The sequence below is a fragment of the Panthera uncia genome, assembly GCF_023721935.1.
Source record: "Panthera uncia isolate 11264 chromosome B3 unlocalized genomic scaffold, Puncia_PCG_1.0 HiC_scaffold_1, whole genome shotgun sequence".
NCBI lineage: Eukaryota > Metazoa > Chordata > Mammalia > Carnivora > Felidae > Panthera > Panthera uncia.
Window position 1 is genome coordinate 31,839,808 of NW_026057582.1, and position 24,715 is coordinate 31,864,522.

General features: G+C 54.0%; 1 protein-coding gene across 4 annotated transcripts in view; it reads left to right on the forward strand.

Annotated features, from left to right (window-relative positions):
• The window catches only part of ACTN1 (actinin alpha 1), a 98,696-nt gene that overhangs the window by 67,485 nt on the left and 6,496 nt on the right, over nucleotides 1–24,715 (forward strand). For 2 of the 4 annotated variants that reach the window (XM_049612589.1, XM_049612591.1), the window contains exons 7-19: nucleotides 1,180–1,261; nucleotides 3,125–3,210; nucleotides 10,395–10,487; nucleotides 11,806–12,036; nucleotides 14,555–14,702; nucleotides 17,951–18,101; nucleotides 18,592–18,700; nucleotides 19,181–19,321; nucleotides 20,126–20,308; nucleotides 20,611–20,745; nucleotides 21,897–22,076; nucleotides 22,821–22,967; nucleotides 23,874–23,954. In XM_049612589.1, the coding sequence (XP_049468546.1) occupies nucleotides 1,180–1,261; nucleotides 3,125–3,210; nucleotides 10,395–10,487; nucleotides 11,806–12,036; nucleotides 14,555–14,702; nucleotides 17,951–18,101; nucleotides 18,592–18,700; nucleotides 19,181–19,321; nucleotides 20,126–20,308; nucleotides 20,611–20,745; nucleotides 21,897–22,076; nucleotides 22,821–22,967; nucleotides 23,874–23,954 (1,767 nt within the window). Of the gene's footprint in view, nucleotides 1–1,179; nucleotides 1,262–3,124; nucleotides 3,211–10,394; nucleotides 10,488–11,805; nucleotides 12,037–14,554; nucleotides 14,703–17,950; nucleotides 18,102–18,591; nucleotides 18,701–19,180; nucleotides 19,322–20,125; nucleotides 20,309–20,610; nucleotides 20,746–21,896; nucleotides 22,077–22,820; nucleotides 22,968–23,873; nucleotides 23,955–24,393; nucleotides 24,460–24,715 lie in introns of all 4 variants that reach the window. The other 2 variants (XM_049612592.1, XM_049612590.1) reach the window with 2 other exon arrangements.

Consider the following 24,715-nt stretch of genomic DNA (forward strand, 5'->3'; position numbering starts at 1 on the left):
AACATAAAACGTAACATACGTAAAAACGCAGAACACGTATAATCTAAAAGCTTTAACTGCGTCGAGGCGTATGGGGTAGTGACAGTGCATTCACCTGACTGTGCCGCCATCACTCTCCGCCTCCAGGGCTCTCTGCATCTTGCACAACTCCAACTCGGAACCCGCTAAACCATCACTCTCCCCTCCCCCTCCCCCAGCCTCTACCTTCTGACTCTATGAATCTGACTGTAGATGCCTCGTGTAAGTGGCATCGTACGATATTTGTGTCTGGCTCATTTCACTTAGCGCGATGTGTTCAAGGTTCATCCTGCTTGTGCCGTGTGTCAGAATTTCCTTCCTTCCTTTTTCAGGCGGAGTAAGAGTCCGTTGTATGGATCGCACAGTTGGTTTATCTCTTCATGTGCCAGTGGGCTTTTGTGTTATTTCCACCGTTTAGCTCTTGTGAATAATGCTGCTGTGAATCCGGGGGTACGCACATCTGCTTGAGTCCCCGCTTTCAATTCTTGGGGAGATACGCCCAGAAGTGGGCCTGCTGGGTTACAAGGAACCCTGTGCTTCACTTCTGGAGGACACTGTGTTCCACAGGGGCCGCACCGTTATATATTCCCACCAGCAGTGCCCACGGGTTCTGATTTCTCCACGTCCTCGCCAGTCCCCAGTTGAGTTTTCTGGATGTGGCGGCAGAAGCCAGAATAGTCAAAGGTTGTGGCTGTGCGAAGGTGCCCTCAGATTTTGTGGAATGTGAGCACCAGAGGGGCTTGAGGGAACCTAGTCCAGCTCTTGAAAAACAGCTGGGGAAGCTGAGGTCGGGTTACGTACCAGTCCCGCCGGCTGGTGGCAGAACTGAAGCCAGGAGCCAAGAAGGACGATGCCCAGGCCAGTGCTCTGCTCGCAGCATGTAGTTCCTAGCAGTTCTTTCTTGGGCTGTAGGCCAGTATTCTCCATCCCGTTTCTGACAAACTGAGGCTTGAGGGGGAAAGATGGCATTTTAACTGCCCACACAACAAGCCCCGGAGGTGAAGCGAGCCTTGTACACACAGAGCTATACCTTGAGGACCACACCTTGGGGGAGAGAGGACTGCAGAAGTCCCCTCTGCCTCCCAGTCTTTGGTCACCTGCATGGGGGTAACCAGTGACTTCTTGGGCCTCTCACATGCCTTCATCCTCTTCTCCCTCTAGGACGACCCACTCACAAATCTGAACACAGCCTTTGATGTGGCAGAGAAGTACCTGGACATCCCCAAGATGCTGGATGCTGAAGGTAAAGGCATCTCTCTCTGTGCCTCTGGCCCTTTTCTCACCCGGGAAGGGTGGGGCCCGGCAGCCCGAGGTGGGAAGAGAAGAGGTCTGGTCTCTGGGACCTCATCTGGGGAGCCTGGGGGTCACCTGCCGCCGGGGATTCCTCGTTTCCCTGGGGTTTGGAGGGGAGGCTAGCTGGCGCTGAGAAGGGCTTTGAGGCCGTTTCTGCATCAGCTGCCTAAAGATGGTTCTCATCTCTGTCTTGGACTTGAGGTAGAGGGTGCTGGGGTGGGGCACCGCGTTCCTCTGTTGTTGTAGCCAAGGGAAAAAATCTTTCCCCTTACCCTCTTAGGCTGTCCAGCTGGGATCCTGCACACTAGACTGGCAAAAGACGGATTAACGGGAAAAGCAAACAGAGATCTCTTAACAAGTGCACCGTATACACATGTATACACATGAGAGCTCTGGGTGATGAGTCCTTCATGGGGTGGTTAGGAGTTTGGGGTCTATATCCATACCCAACTTGTAGGGGAAATGGAGGGGACAACTGGCATTTATAGAAAAACAAGTGACTTTTTAGAAAGATAAATGGGCCCTTAGGAGAATGGGAGGGAGGGTTTGTGACAATGATAGTTTGTGACAATGTGTGTCTGGGACCGTTTTCAAATATATGCAAAAGCAGGGGGATAGTGTAGGAACTTCCATTTACCCAGCATATAGATAAAACAATTAGATTTTGTCACTTTTTTTCCCTTTTGTTTTCTTCATTGGAAGATTACCAAATAAATCCCAGACATCACAGCATTTCACCACCACATACCTTAAAAATATTCTTACGTAACCATAAAACAAATGTCATGCCTAGGAAGGCGACTGTAAATCCTTGATATATATTGACTGCCTAATCCAAAATCAAATTTCCCCGACTGTTTCTTTTTAGAGTTTTATTATTTTATTATTTATTTTTTTTTAATTTTTGAGAGAGAGAGACACAGCACAAGCAGGGCAGCGAGAGAGGGAGACACAGAATCTGAAGCAGGCTCCAGGCTCTGAGCTGTCAGCACAGAGCCCGATGTGGGGCTTGAACTCCTGAACAGTGAGATCATGACCTGAGCTAAAGTCAGATGCTTAAGATACTGAGCCACCCGAGCACCCCTTAGTTTTTTTTTAAGCAGCATTTTAAATAAAACATACTTTAGAATTCATTTTAAATAAAACATACTTTAGAATTCCCTTAAAAATCATATTTATGTAGGGCACCTGGGTGGCTCAGTTGGTTAAGTGTCCAACTCCTTTTTTTAATTTCAAGTTTTTATTTATTTTGAGAGAGAGAGAGTGCAAGAGGGACAGAGAGAGAGGGAGAGAGAGAGAATTCGAAGCAGGCTCCACACTGTCAGCACAGAGCCAGATGCAGGGCTCAAACTCATGGACCGTGAGATCATGACCTGAGCCGAAGTCGGACGCTTAACCGACTGAGCCACCCAGGCGCCCCTAGAGTTGGTTTGTTTTAACCAGGATCCAGATAAGGTCTGCACATGGCGTTTAGTTCTATTTCTTATGTCTTTTCCAATCTGTAGTACTTCCCTCCTTCCTTCATCCCTTTTTTATTCCTGCCATGGAACTTGTTGCACAGACGGGGCCAGCTGCTCATGGAATGTTCCTCATTCTGGGTTTGTTGTTTGCTTCCTTGGGTCACTGTTTCTCTCCTCCCTCTACCTCTCATGTTCCTGTAAGCGGAAGGAAGCTGAGTCCAGAAGCTGGTGAGATTCAGGCTCAGCCTGTGGGCCAGAAGACTTGGTGGTTCTGCAAGCTTCTTTCCACATCACATCAGGAAGTGCATCATGTGTTCGCCAGCTGGCTTTTAACTCCAGATTTTTCTTGACAGACATCGTCGGAACCGCCCGACCGGATGAGAAAGCCATCATGACTTACGTGTCCAGCTTCTACCATGCCTTCTCTGGAGCCCAGAAGGTACCCGCCCCCCCCCTTCCCCTCCTTCCTTGCGCAGCACACCTCGGGCCGGGACCCAAACCATGCGCCCCCGCCCCCTCCCCCCCCTACCGCCCCCAACCCCCCCGCCCCCCCCCCCCCCCCCCCCCCCCCCCGCCCTCCCTGGCAGCAGGGTCTGGATGGCGCGTCTCTCTGGTAGAGTTAGCTCCCGGTGCCAACGCGGCGTGCTGCTCTCGCTCGGCTCCTCTCCCGCCCTGCCCCTCTGTTCCTCTTCTCCTCTTCCCCTGCAGTCTCTGAGAGGACTGGGCTCGAGCTCGCCTTCTGGGGCCCAGAGGGCTGGCTTGAGCAGGAAGAGCTGCATGTGTGGAATCAGCCTGGGGGTTCTGGACTCCTGGAAGCTGCAGTAGGCAGCAGTCCCTCCGCGCCCACCTTTGTTGAAGCCACAGGCTTTTTAACACAGCAGCCGGGCTTCCATTAGGGAGGCGTCTCCTGTCCTCACTGACCTGTTTTGCAAAGGTGTCGTGAAGCCCCCACCTTTCTCCCACTCATGGGCATGATGTAGCAAATCTGTCCACAGCTTTGTTTTCGGGCCCTGATGCCTTCTGTATCCTGCCGGAGACCCACATGTGGGGTCACTCTGCATGCTGTATTTACAGACATAAGCACAGCCCCTTGGAGGGGGATGGGAGGAGGTGGGCCGCTGTGAGCCCCTTCAAATGTCCCGGCCCAGTTTTGCTCAGGGAGGCCTGAGTTTAAAGTCCAGTTGTGCGGGTTGCACACTGTACAAGGGTACCACAACTAAAGAGCGCTGAATATTTTTGTTACCAGGCTTAGCTCAGGCAGCAGAAGCCTCTCTCCCAGACCCCACTCACAGGCAGGACCCTGGAAACACAACATGCAGGTTGACAGGACCACAGGCTGGGCCTTCACGGTGTCGAGCCGTGGACCTGTCACATCAGGTTGGATGTGCTCAGGCCAATTTCCCACCCTCCGCATGGAGTCTGAGTGACCTGTCTCCAAATGCATGATGGGGGCGCTCCCCCCTCCCACCTCTGCCCAGCCTTCCCCTCTGCTCTCTCTCTCCCTTTCCTGTCTCAGCCTGTGCCCCCCACCTCCTCACCCTTCTCTCCTCCCACCATCTCATTTCGTCTCTCTCTGCCCGTTCCCTCATCTGCTGTCTGTGCGTCTGTCTTGCATTCTCCCTGTCCGCCACGGCTGTTTGGGTTTATTCTGTGCCGCTGCTCCCTTTCTCCTCTCAACCTCTTCTCCTTCTCTGTGCAGATGTGTAGGCACGCTAAGGATGGGAAGGCCATGTGACCTAATGTTTCATGTCACTGCCACGCCTTCTTGGGTGCGCAGAAGGTGAGCTCTCCCTCGGCCTCGACCGCTCTCCCTGCCGCCCTCCGCCCACCTCTTCCTTCCTCCCTGGATGCTCCGGCAGCAGTCCGTGGGGCTGCAGCCCCTCCTCCTCTTGTAGGAGGGCAGGGTGCTCTCTGAACCTTGGCCGGTTGAAGACGCCAGAGAGCCCCAGCCTCTGGATGGCCCCTTGTGTCTCTGACCATGCACACTGGGCTTAGTGGAGGTCACAGATGGGAAAGAAGCTCGTGGTCTCAGCTCCTTCCCTGGACCCTGAGTCAAGAGCCCTTATCCCAAGCGATATGGCTCTGGGCTATGCTTCCTAACTATTCCCTTAAACATTCAGGACCCCTTCATTTTCTCTCCTTCCCGCTCAGTCACAACCATCCTTTCAAATTACCCAGCAGACAGGGCAGGGAGAAGCCTTCCTGCCTTCTCCCTGGTGTCCAGGCCAGAGGCTCAGAGCCCTTCCCAACCAGGCCTGCCATGGACGTGGTGCGGGTTGCGCACTCCACAAGCCTGCCATGTGTGCACCATAGACCATGGAGATTTGGATATTTGTTACAGAAGGAATCCTGCAGATGGCAGTAAAAATATTCTCTAACAGATCAGTATGACAGTTTTCCAATAGGAATGCCTTGGGAAGAGGTGCCTTTAAAAAGTTACACAGAGGCACGTGGGCTTGTAGCAACCCCGTCCCCTGGCTGGACGGGCACCAGAACCCTCCTCACCTTCCTTGCAGGCCTCACTGGCACTGAGACAGGAGAGCTGCCCCTCGTGGAGGCTTCCGTGACTCACAGGTGTCCTGGCCCTCCCAGGATCCCCAGCCCCCTCCAACCCCCTCTCTGGCCTGCCTCTTGCTTCCTCCTGTTTCCCTCTGTCCCATCTCTGCTGCTGCTCTCTCGTCAACTTCTTCTGGCCCCTCTGAGCCCCCACCTGTCAGCCAGGTTGTGAGCAGCATCTGTCCCCTTCCTTGGTGGGCCCCCCCAGCCCTGATAACCACAGAGGGCCTGCTTGCCCGCCTCTGTAGCTAGACTGCTCTCTGCTCTGGGGTTTTCCAGCTCCTCCTCTCTGTCCCCTGTCCCTCCAGGGGTCCTCTCCTGGGCTTCACGCCTGCCGACACTGGCCTTCCCTGTGTCTTGGCTGATGATAATGCTCGGACGGGAGTGTGTGCGTGCGTGTGCGAGAGTGTGTGCACGTATGTGTGCGTATGTGCGTGTGCATTAGCAGCCTGCTTTTCTCCCTCCCAGATCTCATACCACCTCTCCCCACGCCCCTCTTCCCTCCCTCTCATCCTTGTTGCAACCATTTCACACTCCTTTTGTCCACATTCGAGGACAAGGTCACCAGTGTCGGGCTGGGGGCGGGGGGGCGGTGGCGATCATCTCATGTCCTGGGTCGGCGGCCTCTCCTAGAGTTGCCCGTAACCACTTCTAAGGATTCAGGCAACTGCTTAGAGCCAAGCAGACCAGGGGGAGGGGAAGCTCCCTCCTCTCCTTGGAAGAAGGACGATTCATTCTGACTCACACACTCTTCGTGTCTTGGCTGTCTCCGTGTCTGATGCCAGTGGGGGGCCATATTCTGAAACCCATGCTCAGTACATACATGCATGCACCATACGATGGTACACACATGCATGCACACGTGTGCACGCGTGTGCACGCGTGTGCGTGCGCGTGTGGCCGTCCACACACCCAGACAGGGGCGCGTCGTTGGTTTTCCTTGTCAGGTGAGGACCAACTTCTGTTTGACATGTTGGTTTGGGTTCTGACTCTTTCTCAGTTTTCCTTTGCCCTCCTCGTCCCCCGTGTCGATTTAGAATCAACAGAAAGCAGCAGATTTTTGTTTATGTAGTTTGTGCCTTAAAGTTCACGGTCTATTGGGAATGTTGGAGAAACAGCCATTTAAAGCACAGGCTAGATCTGCTGCAGGTGTTTCTGGACGCTTTCAGGAGTAGATGGTGACGTTTGCATCTCTTCGTTTGGCCCCTTGCTTGCTTTTGTCACATCGTGAATCTCCTAAGGGAAGGAAACAGCCATTTGTGCCCTTGAAGGATTATGGTCCATCTGGGGAAACCCTGAAACCTGGAAGCCAACAATGGCTGCGGTCTAGTCAGTGCCTGCTGTGCTGTGGGCCTGAGCAGGGGACGGGCAGGGGGGGAGGGCCACGGGGCTGCACACACGGAGGCTTTCTTGAACAGGAGGCACCTGGTCTTGGGGGTCTTAAGGGTGGAGTAGGGGTCCTCAAGTGAAAGTGTGGCAAAGATCAGGAAGGCGGTCACAGCTTGTGTGACAGCTTTGAGATGTCACAGGTCAGCCTGTGAGGAGACAGCGAGTTAGCCCTGGTCCTCTCCCTGGGGTGAGGAGCACAGGGGGAACCAGAGACAGGGAGCAGGCTGCATGCCTTTGCCTGCGGGCCTGGCTGGCAGGGGTACTGGGGCTGGGTGCTGACTTAGGCACAGGGAGAGGCTAGGCTGTGGGAGGAAAGAAATGGGCAATTCTAGATAGATTTGGGAAATTCTCGACTAAAAAGGTCACAGATGACATTTTTGTGGCATTCATGTGAATCTGTGGCTTGTGGGTGGCAGAGCCATTGTGCGTCATTTGGCCACATTTGGGTGTTAGATGTTACCTTAATTAACTACCTTGTACCAGCGAGTTCGATGCTGCGTGTTAGCACAGCAGTGTGGCTCTGGGATAGCAGAGTTTCAGTTGGGATAGCTAAGTTATTAGTACTCCAGGAATAAGAGTCCATAACTTAAAAAAAAAGTTACTAATATAAAGCCAAACAGATTGTTCTGTGTTAAGCTGTATAATAATATAACTTAAAGTAAGTCATGAAAATATAAACCAAGGGAAGGCAAATGCAGATTTCTAGAAGTTTCCCTTTTTTGTGTGTGTGTTTAGAAGTAATCCTTTTGCCTAGTGTTACAGAATATTTTCTCAGCCCATTTACGATATTTACGCTTCCACCCCTTGTGCAAATTCTGCCAACATCAGAAAGGCCGGGGCACTCTGGTTTTGCTTCTTGGGTTCTGGAACAGCCCATCTCCTCTTGCGGGAACTGCCCGAGGCCAGGACTCTCCTACGGTTGTTTTTCTGATGGCGTTTCAATTTCTGTTTCTCTCAGAGAATGAATCTTTCCTCCCCTAGAACAAATCTCTCCTTTGGGCAGTCTCTTTAGGAGCTGGTGGTGCTAAGTACCTCTCTCCTAAATCCCTCATGGTGATGGCGTTCTTGTGGCCATGGAAGAAACAGTTTCTAGAAAACTACAAAGTGGGATGCTAGGATAAGCCTGGGTCCCACGCTCAAGAGTCCCGCTTGCCTTCCACCCCAGGGATTATGTCCTTCAGGCCTTACCACATTGGTCTTTCCTGCGTGGTCTCTGTGACCTCCTGGGCTGGTGGTGGTGGATGACTGAACCCTTCTTTGTAAAGGGACCTTGTAAAGGGTGAGACTGCCAGCCTGGGGGAGGGAGTTAAGCAGTGAGTGAAAGAGATGGGTCAAGGTCTTGAGGTTTCTACCTTTTTTTTTTTTTTTCTTTTTTCCCCTAACGTCAAATCTGGGTTCCAGGAGTCTGCTTCCTTCCTAAAGGTAACCGTGGAAGCTGGGGTGTCCCTTGAGGGCAGAGGCAATCCAGATGGAGTTTGCAGACAGCTCTCTTAAAGAAAGCTCTCTTGTTCCATGATGCCCGTGCTTTCTTTCCAAAGACAGTTTTCCTGGTTATAATGAGTGGTTTTCTCAGTCTCTGCTGGTGAAGCCACCTAGGAGTGGGGCAGGCTGAGCCGCAAGCTTGGGAAAGAGGTGGGTCTCTGCAAAAAGTCCCCAGGTGGCCCACTTGGGAACGTCCCCCAGACAGCATCCAAAAGGAGCCTCTGTTGATCCTAGAACAGTTCGTCAACAGGCTCTGCGGATGGGCGAGGCTCCTGAGGCTCAATGGATTATCTCCTAAAATCCCATGAACGCAGGCCTCACTCAGTCTGCCAGTTTGACCGACTGACACACAAGTCAAAGCTTATGACCACTGAGCCCAGGTTTCAAGATGCATCGGGGGTAACGAGGCCAAGGAGGGCTTTATCCATGAGACATCACGGTGGCAGCCGCTTCTTGCCTATGATGCGTGGCCACCTCTGATTCTTACCCACTTGGTCAGCATGCTGGGCATAGCTTATGTCAGCACAGAGACCACTGGCCCCTGTGTCCCCTTCCCCGGCCTTCACGGGAAGTGGCCCTGGTCGCTTCAGGCAGATTGCTACCCCCAGCCCTCTTCATGGGGCACATTGGCATGTTTCCCATGACCTTGCTCTTTCCAAGGGCCCCACGTCTTCTGGCACAGTCTCCGGGAAAGAATTTCTCTCCTTGTCACCTTCTGGTATTCCCTGTGGTTACTTGTTAGTTCTTAAGAGGAAGGACAATCAATCAAGAGCTCCATGGAAGAAATGGTCATGGCATCTCCAGGGCAGAGTTAGGTCAGAGGGCAGGGGGGTGAAGGTCTAAGGATGTGACTCCTTGCCTCAGTTCCTTGAGACCCAAGACTCAAAGTGCCCATCTTGGAGGCCCTCTAGCCATTCCCAGTTGCCTGGTGGAGGCCTACCTGCTCTAACACCTTGCCTGGGGCGGGGGGTGTGATCTCCTGACTTTGAGTTTGAAAAGACCTTTATGCTGACCTCATTCTGCACCCCCCCCCCCATTCCCAGCAGCCACTCCCAATCACAGGATTTGGTGGCTGTGTATCCTATTTGAAAAGTTTTGCAAAGAAAAAACATTTACATTTTAATTACTCCTTCTCAGTTCAAAGCACCCTCATTCTCAGGAAGTTCTTCTTCATGCCTAGCCTCAGTTTATCTTGCTGCAGTCAAAACCCATTTTGCCTTGTTTATCAACCAGTTGTGAGGTCCCATCTTTCTATCCCCTAAACCCTTGTCATCTGTAGGCTCACCCTTCTCTAATAGGCATTATCTGCTCCTACTCCCAGGCTGTCTTTTCTATCCCAGGACCCCAAAAAGGCTTTGAGTTCCCCTCCCCTTGGAGTTGGGTTATGATGTACACAAGAAAACAGATGAATTTAAAGGTTACCTGAGCTCCAGGTGATTTAGGACCACCTGGCCCTTGCTGGTGTTAAGTCCACGGTGCCTTCCATGGCCCAAGAAGATGGTGTTCCTGGAGTTTCCGGGCCTTTGCATCTGATTTCCTTTCAGTCCTCTTGTTGCCAAAACCTGTGTCCTGTGTCTGTTTGCCCGGCACTCACTCAGCATGAGGCCTCCGCTTTCCCAGAGGTGCCAGTGCCCAGCTTTCTGGACATTCTGTGCATGCTGGCTTGATCCTGACGTCTTGCCCTTCATGCAGTAGGGGTCCCTGAGTCTTCTCTAATGTTCTTTGGGCTTTGAGCCAGGAGCAGATTCTGTAGGCCCCTTTGTTTCTCAGTCAGCACCTTATTCTGGACTCCCAGGTTTGAATTCCTGCATCTCCTAAGATCCTGGCAAATCCAACCTGAGAGCCTGAGCCTTGGGGACCCCAGGGCCTCCACTTGGGATTGTAGGCTTGGCATGAATTTTTCTGCCCTCTTTACCTGAGCTGACCGTTTTGACTGTATCAGTCATCACATTAGTTACCTCCCAACGTGCATGGTTGGCCTCAAACTCTGGTCCTTCTCCAAGGGCCCCGGTTCAGCCACCAATATCTCTCTTCGGGCTCACTTGACCTGTGGGACCCGGCATGGGCTGGCAGAGGATGAGGAGGAGGATGTGGACTGAAAGCCTCAGGGGCTGACTTCCTGCCGGTAGAGCTGCAGGGCGGGAGCTCCTGCTGCCCAGGGCTGACCGTGACACCCACGCCCTTTCTTGTTGCCAGGCGGAGACAGCAGCCAATCGCATCTGCAAGGTGTTGGCCGTCAACCAGGAGAACGAGCAGCTTATGGAAGACTATGAGAAGCTGGCCAGCGATGTGGGTACCTCTTGAGTTCCCCCAGCTGGCTCCGGCAGGGCTCTGCTACCCCACCCCGGGAGAAGAGGGAGCCCCCAGAGCCTGTACCTCCAGACCCATCCCTGGGGTACCGTCCCAGGCTGGGTGTAGTCCTTGGTCCCAGCACAGCTGACCCAGGGCAGAGGTGGGGCTCATCTCTAGGCTCCAGAAAGCCGAGTCGTAGGCTGTGTTTCTTGCCAACAAACAGTGAGCCCGGGAAACTTTTCACCTCTCTGGGTCTTGGGTTTTTTCCCCTTGCCGAGTGAGAGCTAAGCCAAGGGATCTCAAGGGCCCTTCTAGCCTGGTATACTGTTGTTCTGTGAGTCGCTTGGCCTAGAAAAACAGTATGCCTGGTTCTGAGAGGATGTGATCTGGAGATGGGATCAGTGCTGCCTCAGGCTCGCTAAGCAGCTGGGCCCACCCAGAGGACAGGAGGAGACAGGGCTGGGTTTGCTGTTCTGCCGTTGACTATATTTGGGGTAGGGCTCCACTTGTGTAAAAGAATTCAGCCTTCTGAACAGCTCAGCCCAGCCTCTTGGTGGATCTGCCATCCAGCCTAGTAAGAACGCAGGTGCCAGGTGTAAGCCCAGCTCTGCCATTCCAGCTTGGTCACCTTGGCAAGTCACATAACCTCACGGTGCCTCAGTTTACCTCTCTGTAACCTGGGGCAGGAGTCACAGCACAGAACCCCATGGGATCCCAATCCTCATTCCGATGAGTCCGTCTGGGGGACACGCTGGCACCTTGCAGGTGCTCGTTCTGTTTCCTGTCACCCATTCCACTCCTCCTCCACTTTCTCCACCGTCATCACCTCATCCAGGCTGTTCCCTGCCTATGCCCCAGAAGCCAGCCTCTTCCTTTTTGAGTCAGAGGCCCACATTCTAGAATTCTAGATCCCGGGTGACAAGGGCCTCACGAAGCGGCTGTTATGGTTGTCACCTCCCCGGGACAGAGGACACCGAGGCCCAGTCAGCTGGTGGGGCTGGACCCAGAGCTCGGGTCTCCTCCTGGTCTGGCTGACTTCCTACCAGGTCCACGGTTCTTCCTTGGGCAGAGCTTGAGTTAACCCCTTCCCCTGGCAGAGAAGAGGCTGGTGGCCAGGCTGCATGAAGCCTGTGGCTCTCCCGGAGCCTGGCCTCTACTGCCGGGGAGTGGTAGCTGGGACGGGACATGCTGTCAGGAGAGACATCCCCCAGCTCCCCCTGTCAGGGAAGGGGCCCAAAGGCCGTAGGAGGGAAGGGAGGCAGCCCCTGGCCCCCCTCCCAGCATCCTCACGCCCTCCGCGTGCCCCTCCCCCCAGCTGCTGGAGTGGATCCGCCGCACCATCCCGTGGCTGGAGAACCGGGCGCCGGAGAACACCATGCATGCCATGCAGCAGAAGCTGGAGGACTTCCGGGACTACCGGCGTCTGCACAAGCCACCCAAGGTGCAGGAGAAGTGCCAGCTGGAGATCAACTTCAACACACTGCAGACCAAGCTGCGCCTCAGCAACCGGCCCGCCTTCATGCCCTCCGAGGGCAGGATGGTCTCGGTGAGCGCCGGGGAGCCGGGAGCTGCTCCCGGCCGAATGCGGCACCGTGGGCGGGACAGGGCGGGACAGGGCGGGACGGGCTTCCTTCCACCTGCATACGCTGTTCCAGAAATCGTTTCTCCCTTCCAGATTGCCACCCAGACTCAAGCCCCCTGTCTCCTGACCATCCCAGGTCAGACCTGTCCCGCCAGACCCCTGAATATCCACCCGGGCCTCCTAGCACCCCCTCCCCCCACCTTAGAAAACCATCTCTGCAAACTAAGTGCCTCTGGACATATTGAACCAAAGAGGGCATAATTCAGTAGCAATTAGGATGATTTTTACTTTTTTAAACATTTTATTACTTTATTTATTTATTTTGAGAGAGAGGGAGGATGTGAGCATGAGCAGGGGAGGGGCAGAGAGAGAGACAAGGGGAGAAAGAATCATAAGCAGGCTCCACTCTTAGTGCCAAGCCGACCCGGGGCTCGAGCCCACGACCTTGGGATCGTGACCTGAGCCCAAACCAAGAGTCAGATTCTCAACCAACTGAGCCACCCAGGTGCCCCTCTGTAAAATCTTTTTTAAGCACTTAAAAAAAAATGTGTTACCTTAAGTAATGAGTTGGTGGTTTTTTTTTTTTTTTTTGGTAGGATATTTCAAAGATACAAATCTGCTAAATACAGAAAATAGAAATTACTCATAATCTTAACTATCCAATATCAGCTTAAAAATGTTTTTTGAAATAAAGTGTTTTTTGGAAAAGATTCTTTTAGTCTATGTAAATAGGATTTTTAAAAAAATGTATTTATTTTGAGAGAGAAAGAGTACAAGTGGAGGGAGGGGCAGAGAAAGAGAGGAGGGAGAATCCCAAGCAGGCTCTGAGTCATCAGCACAGAGCCGACGTGGGGCTTAATCCCACAAATCCCTTGAGATCATGACCTGAGCCGAAGTCAGAAGACACTTGGGGCGCCTGGGTGGCTCAGTCAGTTAAGTGTCCAGTTCTGGATTTCGGCTCAGGTCATGATCTCATGGTTTGTGAGCCCTGCATCTGGCTCCACGCTGACAGTGTGGAGTCTGCTTGGGATTCTCTCTCTGTCCCTCTCTCTCTGTCCTTCTTGCACTGTCTCTGTCTCAAAAAGAAATAAAATAAACTTGGAAAAAAAAAAGGAGTTGGACATTTAACGAACTGAGCCACCCAGGTGCCCTACGTAAATATGATTTTTAAGGGAATTCTAAAGCATGTTTTACTTAATAAGCTGCTTTAAAAAAAAAAAAAAAAAAAAAACAAAACTAAGGGGTGCCTGGGTGGCTCAGTAGCTTAAGCATCCAACTTTAGCTCAGGTCATGATCTCACTGTTCACGAGTTCAAGCCCCATGTCGGGCTCTGTGCTGACAGCTCAGAGCCTAGAGCCTGCTTCAGATTTTGTGTGTGTGTCTCTTTCTCTGCCCCTCCCCGCTTGTGTTCTCTCTCTCTCTCCCTCTCTCTCACAAAAGTAAATAAAACATTAAAAAATATTTTAAAAACCCAACTAAAATTATATTGTGAATGGCTTTCCAAGTTGCTAAATTATCTTCATTTATGTTACTTATGTTATTTCCCCTTCCTTCTTGCCCTCTCTCAGACTCAGGGAGAAATGTTATGAGACAGACAAACATGCAAAAGAAAATTTAAAAACCCACCAAGATAGAGCTTTTGGCCTTCAAAATGAGAAATCATGAGAAGGCACGGACATAAAAGGGAAGGGCAGGGAACGGCCAAGCCAGCAAACAGTATTGGAAGCCGGCAGGATCCCAGGGAATCTGGAGGAAAGAAATAGGCCCTTTCCATTGTGTATGCACTTTGGAAAATTGCAGTCTTTTTATAGATTCCAGGCTGCATCTGCAGCTTTTAGGTGGCCAGAGCCTCAGCTGACCAGAGGGTGTTCTGTGCGAGTTAGAAGTGCCCCCTCTGGGTAGATGCGGCCTGTCCCCTGGGCCCCAGGTGGCGTGCAGGCTGGGTTCAGCCCACATGTGCCCAGTGGGTACCCTTGTGCTAATTGTAGAGACGACCCGGTGGGTGGCTCCCTGCCTGAAGGGCTGTGGGTTGTACTTAGCAGCTGTCACTGTCCTCAGGTGCATGGCCAGCTCACCCAGGCCAGGGTCCCTGCAGGCTCCAGGCTACTGCCCAGAGCCCATGAACAGATCCAGAAATGTGGGGAGGCTGGGAGGTTCCCATGCCTGCTTGCTTCATTCAGTTACTGTTCTTTTCCACTGGCTGGCCCTCCAGCCTCTTTGATTGGCCAGAATCCTGGGTCACAGAGGGCCTTGGACTCTTCACAGGGCTGCACACGCACAGCCCAATAGCTGGGTGGCCCACATGGACTTGGGCCTCACTCCCTGCCCAGGAGGCCTGGTATCCAGAAGCCCAGGTTAACACCAGTAGAGGGCTGGGTGGGTACAACTGAGATGGGAAAGGGGCTTCTTCCAGAAGGCTCGGGGCAGCTGTGCGGGTCTTGGGGGCCAGGTGGGGCTGACCCCATGCCTCTCATCCCTACAGGACATCAACAATGCCTGGGGCTGCCTAGAGCAGGCAGAGAAGGGCTATGAGGAGTGGCTGCTGAACGAGATCCGGAGGCTGGAGCGGCTCGACCACCTGGCAGAGAAATTCCGGCAGAAAGCCTCCATCCACGAGGCCTGGACGGACGGTAAGGCCAACCTGACCTCCTGCCTCCTGGAGGGTTCTGACCCTCGTGCTCCGCTGACTGAACTGCCAGGCCACGACTCCTTTCTCTCCTGCTTTTTGGTTTGTTTTGCTTTGTGTCTTACTGGTTGCTCGATGTTAGACAAGTTCATCAGCCCTTTGGTTGCCTCAGTTTCCTCGTCTGTAAAGTGGGGATAATCAGAGTATCAACTTCATAGGTTTATGAGAATTTGATGGATTACTACATCTGAAGCATCGAGAAGAGTTCCTGGCATGGTATGATGCTGTGTATATGTAATTTGTTGATGGTTCTAGTCACCGTGATGATTTCTTCTTCCCTGAGTCCGTTAGGTTGGGGTTCGAATCCCGACTCTACCACCTAGAAGCAGAGTACATTTGGACCAGCAACTTCTGTAACATGCAGATGATCGTGTGTCCTCTCCTGTGTTAGCTTCCTAGGGCCACCAGAACAAATGACCACACACTGGCTGGCTTAACAGAAGCGTGTTCTTTCACAGGTCAGGAGGGGTTCTAAGGGGAAGCATCGGCAGAATTGATGCCTTCTGGAGGCTCTGAGCCAGAGGCCATCCGTGCTGCTTCCTGGCGTCTGGGGTTGCTGGCCATCCTTGGTGTCACTGACTTAGTTCAGTCCCTGCCTCCGTCCCCACATGGCTGCTTCTACATCTCAGTGACGGAATTTCTCTTTCCTTTGCTAGTAAAGACACCAGTCATTGGATTTAGTCGCCTCCCTAATCTCGTATGACCTCATCTTAACTAATTGCATCTACAAAGACCCTGTTTTCTTTTTCCTTTTTTTTTTTTTTTTTAATGCTTATTTGTTTATTTTTGAGGGGGGTGGGAAGGGACAGAGAGAGGAAGAGAGAGAATCCCAGGCAGGCTCTGCACTCTCAGCACAGAGCCCGATGTGGGGCTCAAACTCACAAACAGTGAGGTCATGACCTGAGCCGAAATCCAGAGTCAGACGCTTAACCCGATTGAGCCACCCAGGTGCCCTGAGACTTTATTTTCAAATAAGGCCAGATTCTGAGGTTCTGGGTTGACATGAGTTTTGGGGGACCCTGTTCAACTCAGCATACCACCTTGTAGGCATCAGTATCACAAGTACCTTTTATGCTTAGATTAGTGCATGGCACGTAGAATGTACTCAGTAAGTGGTAGCCCTGGATATTCTTCCTCCACTGCCTTCTGGCCCCCAATTATAGTGACCTAGAGCCTTTTCCCTGTTAGCACAAGTGTGTTTCCATTACTCCAACTCAGAGGCATTTGGGGCCATGTCTGCTGTCTGCTTGTTGACAGCCGAAGTTAACTCCAAAGAGAGAGAATCACACCTGGAATCGTCTTTTCCTCAGAACCTGGGCCAGGGCTGGAGAAGAATCCACGCCGCCCGCCTCCTAGGGTTCTGCAGCCACTTCGGCTGGAGCCCCTGTGGCAGACCCTATTGGCTGGTGGGGCACAATGTCCCCAGACTCCCCCATTGGGCTCCATTGGGCTCCTCCGATCTCAGGCTGGAGACGATTAGGGACAGCCGTACGCTGTGGCCACTCAGGGGCCGCCCGGCTTGGTAGGAGACGGGAGTGTGCTTGACTCAGCCTGAGGAGGTTGGGTTTCGCTCCGTGTTGTAAGAACGCTAGGATGCGAGGTCGCTGCCCCCCCCCCCCCCCCCACACACACACATGCGCGAAGTTCTTTATGTAGGTACGGATGGTGCAGAGTACTAGAAACTGTACCGGTTCACCCATGCGCTTCTATCGTGTCCTCTCCAGGGCCAAGGAACCGCTCACAGAAAGGTACAGAGCAGGGACCCCATCAGCTGGCCAGCCGCCGGCAAGGACATGAGAAGTGCCGGCCTGCTGGCGGCGGACGCGGGCGCAGCCCCTGGGCAAAGCAGTCCGGTGACACACATCCCCACCTAACGGTGTTCTTGCCTGCTGACCTAGGAATTCTTGAGACTGTCTAAAGAATTAACCCTAAATGTGGGGAAATCACACGTCTGCGGATGGTTGCCATGAGACCCTCTATAATAGCACAAGGCGAGGGGCCTGAATGCCACACGGTAGGGCGGCAGGTGGTTACACCACTGGTGGTTCGGCCACGTGATGGAACGCTGGCCACCGGAGGGGGCACGTGGGAAAGCTGGCGCCAAGGCAGAGACTCTGATGGTGTGCTGCTGAATGTTTGAAAAGCAGGAAACAGAATTTACATATACCCTATGGTCTTACCACAGCCTCCGTATAAGGAAAGACTGAAAAGGAGTAGATAGGTAGGCTCATCTGTAATTTTTTCCCCTAAACTTGTCATATTATTATTTGGACTTAAAGAAAAAGAAAGCGGAGGGGCTGCCTGGCTAGCTCAGTCAGGGGAGCGTGCGACTCTTGATCTCACGATCTTGAATTCGAGCCCCACATTGGGTGCAGAGATGACTTAAAAAGAAAATCTTAAAAAAAAAAAAAAAAAAAAAAAAGGAAAGAGAAGTAGAGGGAAGGGAAGGAGGCCCACATGAGGCGCAGTCTCCGGCCTCACGGCCCAGCTTTCGTTTGCTGAGCAGGGCAGAACATCCCTGGTGGACACAGACGTGGAAGGTGGGCGTGTGGGCAAGGCCAGGGCAGCCCCAGTCTGGTACCGGGTGTTTCACGAGACAGCTGGTGGACGTCATGTAGTGACAGCCCCAAGAGGTTCATTTCTCATCCCATTTCCTCCTGGAAAAGAGGGATCCAAGAAATGCAAGCCCTGCCCCACTCCTAAAGAGAGGGCAGTGTCCCTGACAGGGAATATTCTGGCCAGTGGTGGATTATTTGCAGAGGGCACTAGACATGCTGAGAAACTGAGACTGATTCAGGGGAGGGGTCCCTGCAGGGCTGCTGGGGGCTAGCAACAATAGCTGGAGAAACTCTAAAGATGGGGTGCCCCTGAGGTTCCTGGCTCGTTTTTTCCTGGTTACACCATAAGGCATAGCCCTGCATAGCCTTTGTATGTAACTGCTCCTCATGGCCATGGAACATGTACCATGTTCCATGGAAGGTAGTAACTTCCCTTACCTGGCCCCGTAGGGGATGTTCAGTTGCACATCTGCTTTCTCGAACTGCAGACGATCAATAGCTATCTGGTGGACATCTTCTGGGGATGTACTCCCGGAAATGGGGCTCCTGGGGTCCCAAGGGGTGGATGGTTGGGGCCAAGAAGATGGGGGGCCCCAGCTTCCGCTTAGCCTTGTGTCCCTCTCTTTGAACCCAGGCAAAGAGGCTATGCTACGGCAGAAGGATTACGAGACCGCCACTCTCTCGGAGATCAAGGCCCTGCTCAAGAAGCATGAGGCCTTTGAGAGTGACCTCGCCGCCCACCAGGACCGCGTGGAGCAAATTGCCGCCATCGCACAGGAACTCAAGTATGTGAGGCCCAGTGAGGGCTGGGGCTGCTGGGGGAAGTGGGGCGCGGCCGTGAAAAGTGAGGCGGCTGGGTACAGCCAGTGCCCCGGTGGGAAGGGCGTCAATACAGAGGACTCTGAGTATCCCCCAGGTGGAGAAGGAGCCTGTGACCCTTCCCGTGGAGGGCCTCCGGTCCTTCCCTGTAAGTAGTGCAGGACCAGAGGATGACCATGTACACTCTGAGCTCTCACTGGGGCTCAGTGGCTCCCTGCCATTGGACATTGGGGTCAAGACTGCATTGCCTCCAGCTCAGGCGCGGGGGGGGGGGGGGGGCGCCTTAGAACGGGCCTTCATTCATCTCCCAATGGTCCTCTGAAAGCCGTGGAGTTGGGGGTGGGAGGGCACGTGGAAGGTCTTGGTGAAGGGAGCGTACCCCCAGCCCCAGGGAGAAGAGAGCAGGCCGTGGAGGTAACCTGGGTCACCTGACTCTTCCTGTCTCTTCCCTTCCAGTGAGCTGGACTATTACGACTCACCCAGTGTCAACGCCCGGTGCCAAAAGATCTGTGACCAGTGGGACAATCTGGGAGCCCTGACCCAGAAGCGGAGGGAAGCTCTGGAGGTGAGGGGCCCTGAGGGAGATGGCAGCTCTGTGTGCCTCTTTGCTTTGGGCCAGAAGGTCCCACTGCGTTGCCTGGACCTGCCGTGGCCTGTTGAAGGTTCACCCTGGCGCTGGATTGGGCTTTGCCTTAATGGAGACGCCTCCTTTGTGGCCCTGACCATACCTCCCCCTCATCGTTCAGTGCACTTCACAGCCCAACCCCAGCCCTTGGAGAATTTTCCTATCTACAAACCAGACCGGGGGCCAGGCCGGGTGATTCCAATGTGGGATGGTCCGTAGACCCCACATTAAGAAGCAGTGTCCCAGAGAAAGTCTGTTCTTTCGGTCTGACTTAGTCTGGTGCTTCCAGACTTGGACCCCTTGTGGCTGGCCAGGAGGACCTTGGGGGTTCAGGGGTGGGGGGACCAGGGAGTGGTGATTCTGGATCTGACTCTGCTGCAACCCTTCTATCCCCCCCCTCCCCTCAACTGCCATTCCTAGCGGACAGAGAAACTGCTGGAGACCATTGACCAGCTGTACCTGGAGTATGCCAAGCGGGCTGCACCCTTCAACAACTGGATGGAGGGGGCCATGGAGGATCTGCAGGACACCTTCATCGTGCACACCATCGAGGAGATCCAGGTGCGCTGCGGACCCCTCACCCCTGGAAGCTGCACCCCCACCAGACACCCGTGGAAACCTCACTCTGCAAACCTTACTCCTGCATGACTGCTCTCTAGGGAGAGGATGGGGGAATGGAGATAGCGTGCAAGGAGTTGATAGGTTTGGAAGAATTGCATTTTATTTATTTTGACTAGGTAATTTATGCAGATTTTGTAAAACCAAAAAGATAAAAAGAATATTACGATAAATTCTCCCTCCTACCTTTGTCCCCCAGCCCCGCAGTCTCTGCACATGCAGGCAAATAGATTTATTTATTAACACGTTCTTCCCCATACCCCTTTTTAACACAAAAAGTAGCTTTGGTTGGGTACTGTATTCTGAACCCTTTATCTTTAACTAAATATTTTGGAGCTCATTGCATTGTAATAAACCACTTCCCCATTCTTTTATACAGCTGTGGAGTATTAGGTTTAAAAGATTTTGCAGAGGGAGAGCCTGGGTTGGGGGAGGTCACCCGGGGAGCAGACTTGTCCCCGACCTGACTGCGGGGTGGTGCGCACTCTAGGGTGGTCGCCCCTGACTTTACCAGCCACAGGCATGAAGCGGTTGCTTTAATGGCTCTGCCTTCACCTCCCCGTGGCCAGCCCTGCTCTCCTGGTTCTCAGCCATGAGCATCCTCGGTTGATACTCCAGGTCACCCCGCTGGTGTGGGGCCATGCCTTCAGTGGCCTTCCCACCCACCTCTACCCTGGGACCTGTAGGGCTCCCGTAGTTCATCTTGCCCACACGAGGCACCAGTCACTGTGTTTCTCTTGCATCCAGGGACTGACCACAGCCCACGAGCAGTTCAAGGCCACCCTCCCTGATGCCGACAAGGAACGCCTGGCCATCCTGGGTATCCACAACGAGGTGTCCAAGATTGTCCAGACCTACCACGTCAACATGGCGGGCACCAACCCCTACACAACCATCACTCCTCAGGAGATCAATAGCAAGTGGGACCACGTGAGTCCAAGGGCTGGTGGGACATTGTGGCCGAGCCATTGCAAGTTTTATGAGGGCAGGGATTTTACCTTTTTTGTTGTTGATTTTCATTGATTTTATTGATTTATTTATTTCATCATTACATGGCAAGCGTTCATCTGCCAAGTTAATGAATGACTGAATTTCTGGAACAGGTCAACATGTTCACTCTTGTTCTATTTACTGACTGGCCCCTTCCCTTCATGGCTCCTCCATTCCCTGATCTGAAGAATGGGGCAGGTGGCTGGTCCATTCCCAAGGTTCTGTGATTGTTCCCACCCCAGGTGCGGCAGTTGGTGCCACGGAGGGACCAGGCCCTGACGGAGGAGCATGCCCGCCAGCAGCACAACGAGAGACTACGCAAGCAGTTCGCGGCCCAGGCCAATGTCATCGGGCCCTGGATTCAGACCAAGATGGAGGTGAGTCCCATCATGGGAGGCAGGGATAGGGGTTTCCACCCCTTCCCAGCACCGTCCCAGCCAGTCAGGCTTGCCCTGTCTCCTCCTTGGCGAGACTTGTGGAGGAATGCAGTCCTAAATAGGTTCAAGATTGGTCTGCTGCCCTACAGAGGGTGTGGAGCCTGTCAGGGAAGGCCGGTGGGTTGATCCCAATGTCTGGTTCGGGAGCGAAGACCTGCACAGGGATGCCACTGAAGAGCCACCTGAGAAAGTCCCACGGAGGGATGAGTGCCTGGGGAACTGACTAGCTTACTTCGGCTTATTTGGCTAACCAGGCCTCCCTTCCTCCTGAGCAAAGAGGAGGATCTTTCCAGAGAGAGAACCGAGACTCGGGTAGGCATAGAACTTTTTATTGAATCGTTGGGCCAGATATTGGGGTTCTGTAGATCAGGGAAGGGGGCACTGCTAGGTTAGAGCATGGTGTCCCTCCGAGCTCCCTGAGGGCAAAGACCATCTCGAGGTCATGTTTGTGTCTCTCCTGTACCCCAGCCCTATCTGCTTAGCACATTGTGCATAGTAGGTGCTCAGGAAATATTTGCTGGGTCGAATTGAGTGCACAGAAAGGGCTTTTACAAATGTTTGTTTACATGGATGAAGGACAGACAGGAAGGGGGATTAGGCCTGGCCCATGGGGCAGGTGGGATTGAGGCAGGCCAAGGCAGGCATAGCCACTGAGGAGGTAAGTCCGGTGCTCTGAGGCTGTGAAGAATCTGGCTCCCTGGGCACAGAGAGAGTCCCTGAGATGGGTGACAGTTGGGAACAAGGCTTGGGCGGGGAGTTTGAATGGCAAGCAGAGGAATGAGCATTTAGGTTAGCAACTGACCTTGCAGCCCCTTTCTGAGGTTGAGAGCTACTTGAGAGACAGGAAGTATTTCATCTGATGATGACAGTGTTTGTCATACCCCTTTATGATGCTATTTCCATGCCAAAGTGCATCCCTGCTGAATGTGTCTTGCTCTCGACTTAACTAATTACCACTGACGGGTTCCCTGGTGCTGGAGTAGGAACCGAGGAATCATCTGAGGGGCTGACTGATGACCTAGGCACCCCAGTCCTTACCCTAGGGGCGCAGAGTGGGGTAGTCTGACCAGGGCTTCCTTCTGGGTGAGCAGGAGATTGGGCGGATCTCCATTGAGATGCACGGGACCCTGGAGGACCAGCTCAGCCACCTGCGGCAGTATGAGAAGAGCATCGTCAACTACAAGCCCAAGATCGACCAACTGGAGGGCGACCACCAGCTCATCCAGGAGGCTCTCATCTTCGACAACAAGCACACTAACTACACCATGGAGGTGGGTGGCGCCGGCTCTGCTCCTCCAGGAAGGGAGCCCCGGATCCCATTCTGCTCCCTGCCCCCTGGGCTGGGGCAGGGGACAGTTATTCATCTTCCAAGGAAGCTAGCTGGTCATACTAGGAGGACAGACTCTTTGGAGTGAGGGGATACACACTGCTTCTCACTCCTAGAGCTCGGGGCCTTCAGTCCTCAGGGCCTTCTGAATTTCCAGGAAGTTTGTTGAGTATGCAGACTTTCAGGCTCCATCTCCAGAATTTGATTCACGAGGTCTGGGGTGGGGCTGAGGAATCAAAATTTTTAACAAGTACCCTGGTGATTCAGGTGCGGGTGGTCTCCAAACACTGGCTTAGGCACCTGCTTTCCAGGCGATGAATTGTTCGGGCCATGAAGGCACGTACGTGAGGTCACAGAACAGGATATACGGGGAATTACCCAGGCTTCGTTCTTTAATCCTTCCCTCTACCAAACCTGCCCTCCTTCCTGACCTGACCCATGCTGTCAGTTCTGGTCTCTGCTGTCCCAGGCAGAGGCCACCGCCCTGCCTGAACTTCCCTGCTCATCATCTGGGTTCTCTGTCCTAGAGAGTGTGTTGTCCTTGTCCTGGTGATGCTGTAAATCTGGACAGAAGGCTGGATTTGATTGCTTGGGCCATTTTGACAGTTGGGGGAAGGGAGTAGCCAGGAGCGGCCTGGGTCCGGGCCTGGGGGGGCCCTTTGATGACAGGCCCCTCATGCACCCCTAGCACATCCGTGTGGGCTGGGAGCAGCTCCTCACCACCATCGCCAGGACCATCAATGAGGTGGAGAATCAGATCCTGACCCGAGATGCCAAAGGCATCAGCCAGGAGCAGATGAACGAGTTCCGAGCTTCCTTCAACCACTTTGACCGGGTGAGAGCCCCTGCACTTAGAGCAGCCCCCAACCCTTGCCCCAGGGCCCTGGAGGGCACTGCCCAGGGGATGGGCGGCCATGCTGGGCCAGTTCCTGGGCAGGAAGTGCTGTCAACCTGTCCTGGTGTCCTGTGAATTTCCCTGCTTTTCTGAAGCAAGAGCTCATGTAGTGGGTAGAGACAGGCTGTTTGGCCCATGACGCTTGCTCTTCTGCCACGAGAGGTCAGCCCTTGGGAGCAAGGCTACCATGGCCTTAAGGGCAGGCCTGATGTCCCCTGGCTGTGGGGACTATCACTTGCCTCTGCCTCAGGACAGAGGAGCAGAGGCTTCCTCCCCACCGCACCCCCCACCCCCACCCCACAGCCTTCGGGAGACGCTATGGGGGTGTCAGTGATGTTAAGTCATGGGTTCTCATCCTAGCTCAGGGACAGGCTGGGCTCTGTGTGGGCTGCCCCTCCCAGTGCCCTGGGGCTCCGGGGCGGCCAGAGGGGTGGAAGCATGGGGCCAGGTGCTGCCCACCACCTCTGCCTGCTTCACTGTCCTCCAGCCTCTTGGGTGAGGTGGGTGAGGCCCTCTTAGAAAGCCGGGTCTGGGCATTGGGGCTGGTGTGGGCTGGGCACCCCCACGGCTCACCGTGCTCCCCTCTGGCCTGCTTCCCGGAGCAGGGCTGTGTGTGCCAGGGAGAGGGCACCCTCTGGACCTGGTCCGTGTGTCTAACCGTGTGCACTTTTATTTCCCCTCCTCCCCTGCCCCTTCCACCCTCCACCCTCTCTGTCCGCATGCCTTTGTCCCTGTGTCTCCCCACACACACCACCCTCCACCCGGGGCATGGCCCACCCCCCTCCCCTCACGGCCTCCACCTCCCTGGCACCGCATGGCTCGCTGCCTGGCGCACGGCGGCCCCAGGATCACTCCGGCACGCTGGGTCCCGAGGAGTTCAAAGCCTGCCTCATCAGCTTGGGTTATGATATTGGCAACGACCCCCAGGTACTCGCCTCCTGCATGGAGCACGCTCAGGGGTGGCATCCGGGGCGAGAAATAACGCGTTTCTCCTTTTTCTTTTCTCTCTCTGTCTGGATCTCCCTGTCTTCCCTTTCCTGTGGGCCTCGGGGCTCGTCTTCTCCTGCTGTCCCTGCCTGGCCTGCGTCGGGCTCCTACCTCTGACCTCTGCCCTTGGTTGTCTTTCATGGGAACCTGCTCGGGTCCCACCTTCCTCTCTCCTCGTTGCCCTCCATCCTGTGGACCAACTTTTGTACCTCCCTCTTCTTTCTCCTCCCTGTGGATGTGTCTCTTCCTGTGTTCCTTTTCCCCTCCAAACCTCCCAACCGTACACCTTGACCTCCCCTCTGGCCATCTGTTCCCTGTCTTCCTGGCCCCGGGCCGGCTCTTCCTCCTCCTGCCTCTGACCCTCGCTACTGCCCCACAGAAGAAGACAGGCATGATGGACACGGATGATTTCCGCGCCTGCCTTATCTCCATGGGTTACAACATGGTAATGTAAACCCCACCCTCTGTTCTGGCGAGGGCCAGCCAGCTGGCCAGAGAAGCCAAGTCCTGGCCAGGGCAGGCTGGAGGCCCCAGGCTAGGGGCTGCTCTCCCCGGAGGGCCCTCAAGATTCTGGTCGGTGGGGAAGATGGCGCCCTGAAGTCTGGGCCCGGCCTCGTGGCCTGTGCGTGTCTCAGAGGCCTGGCTTTCTCCCCTCCGTCTCAGTGCCGGCATTGTCTTTTGGTACTTACTGTGGAGATGGG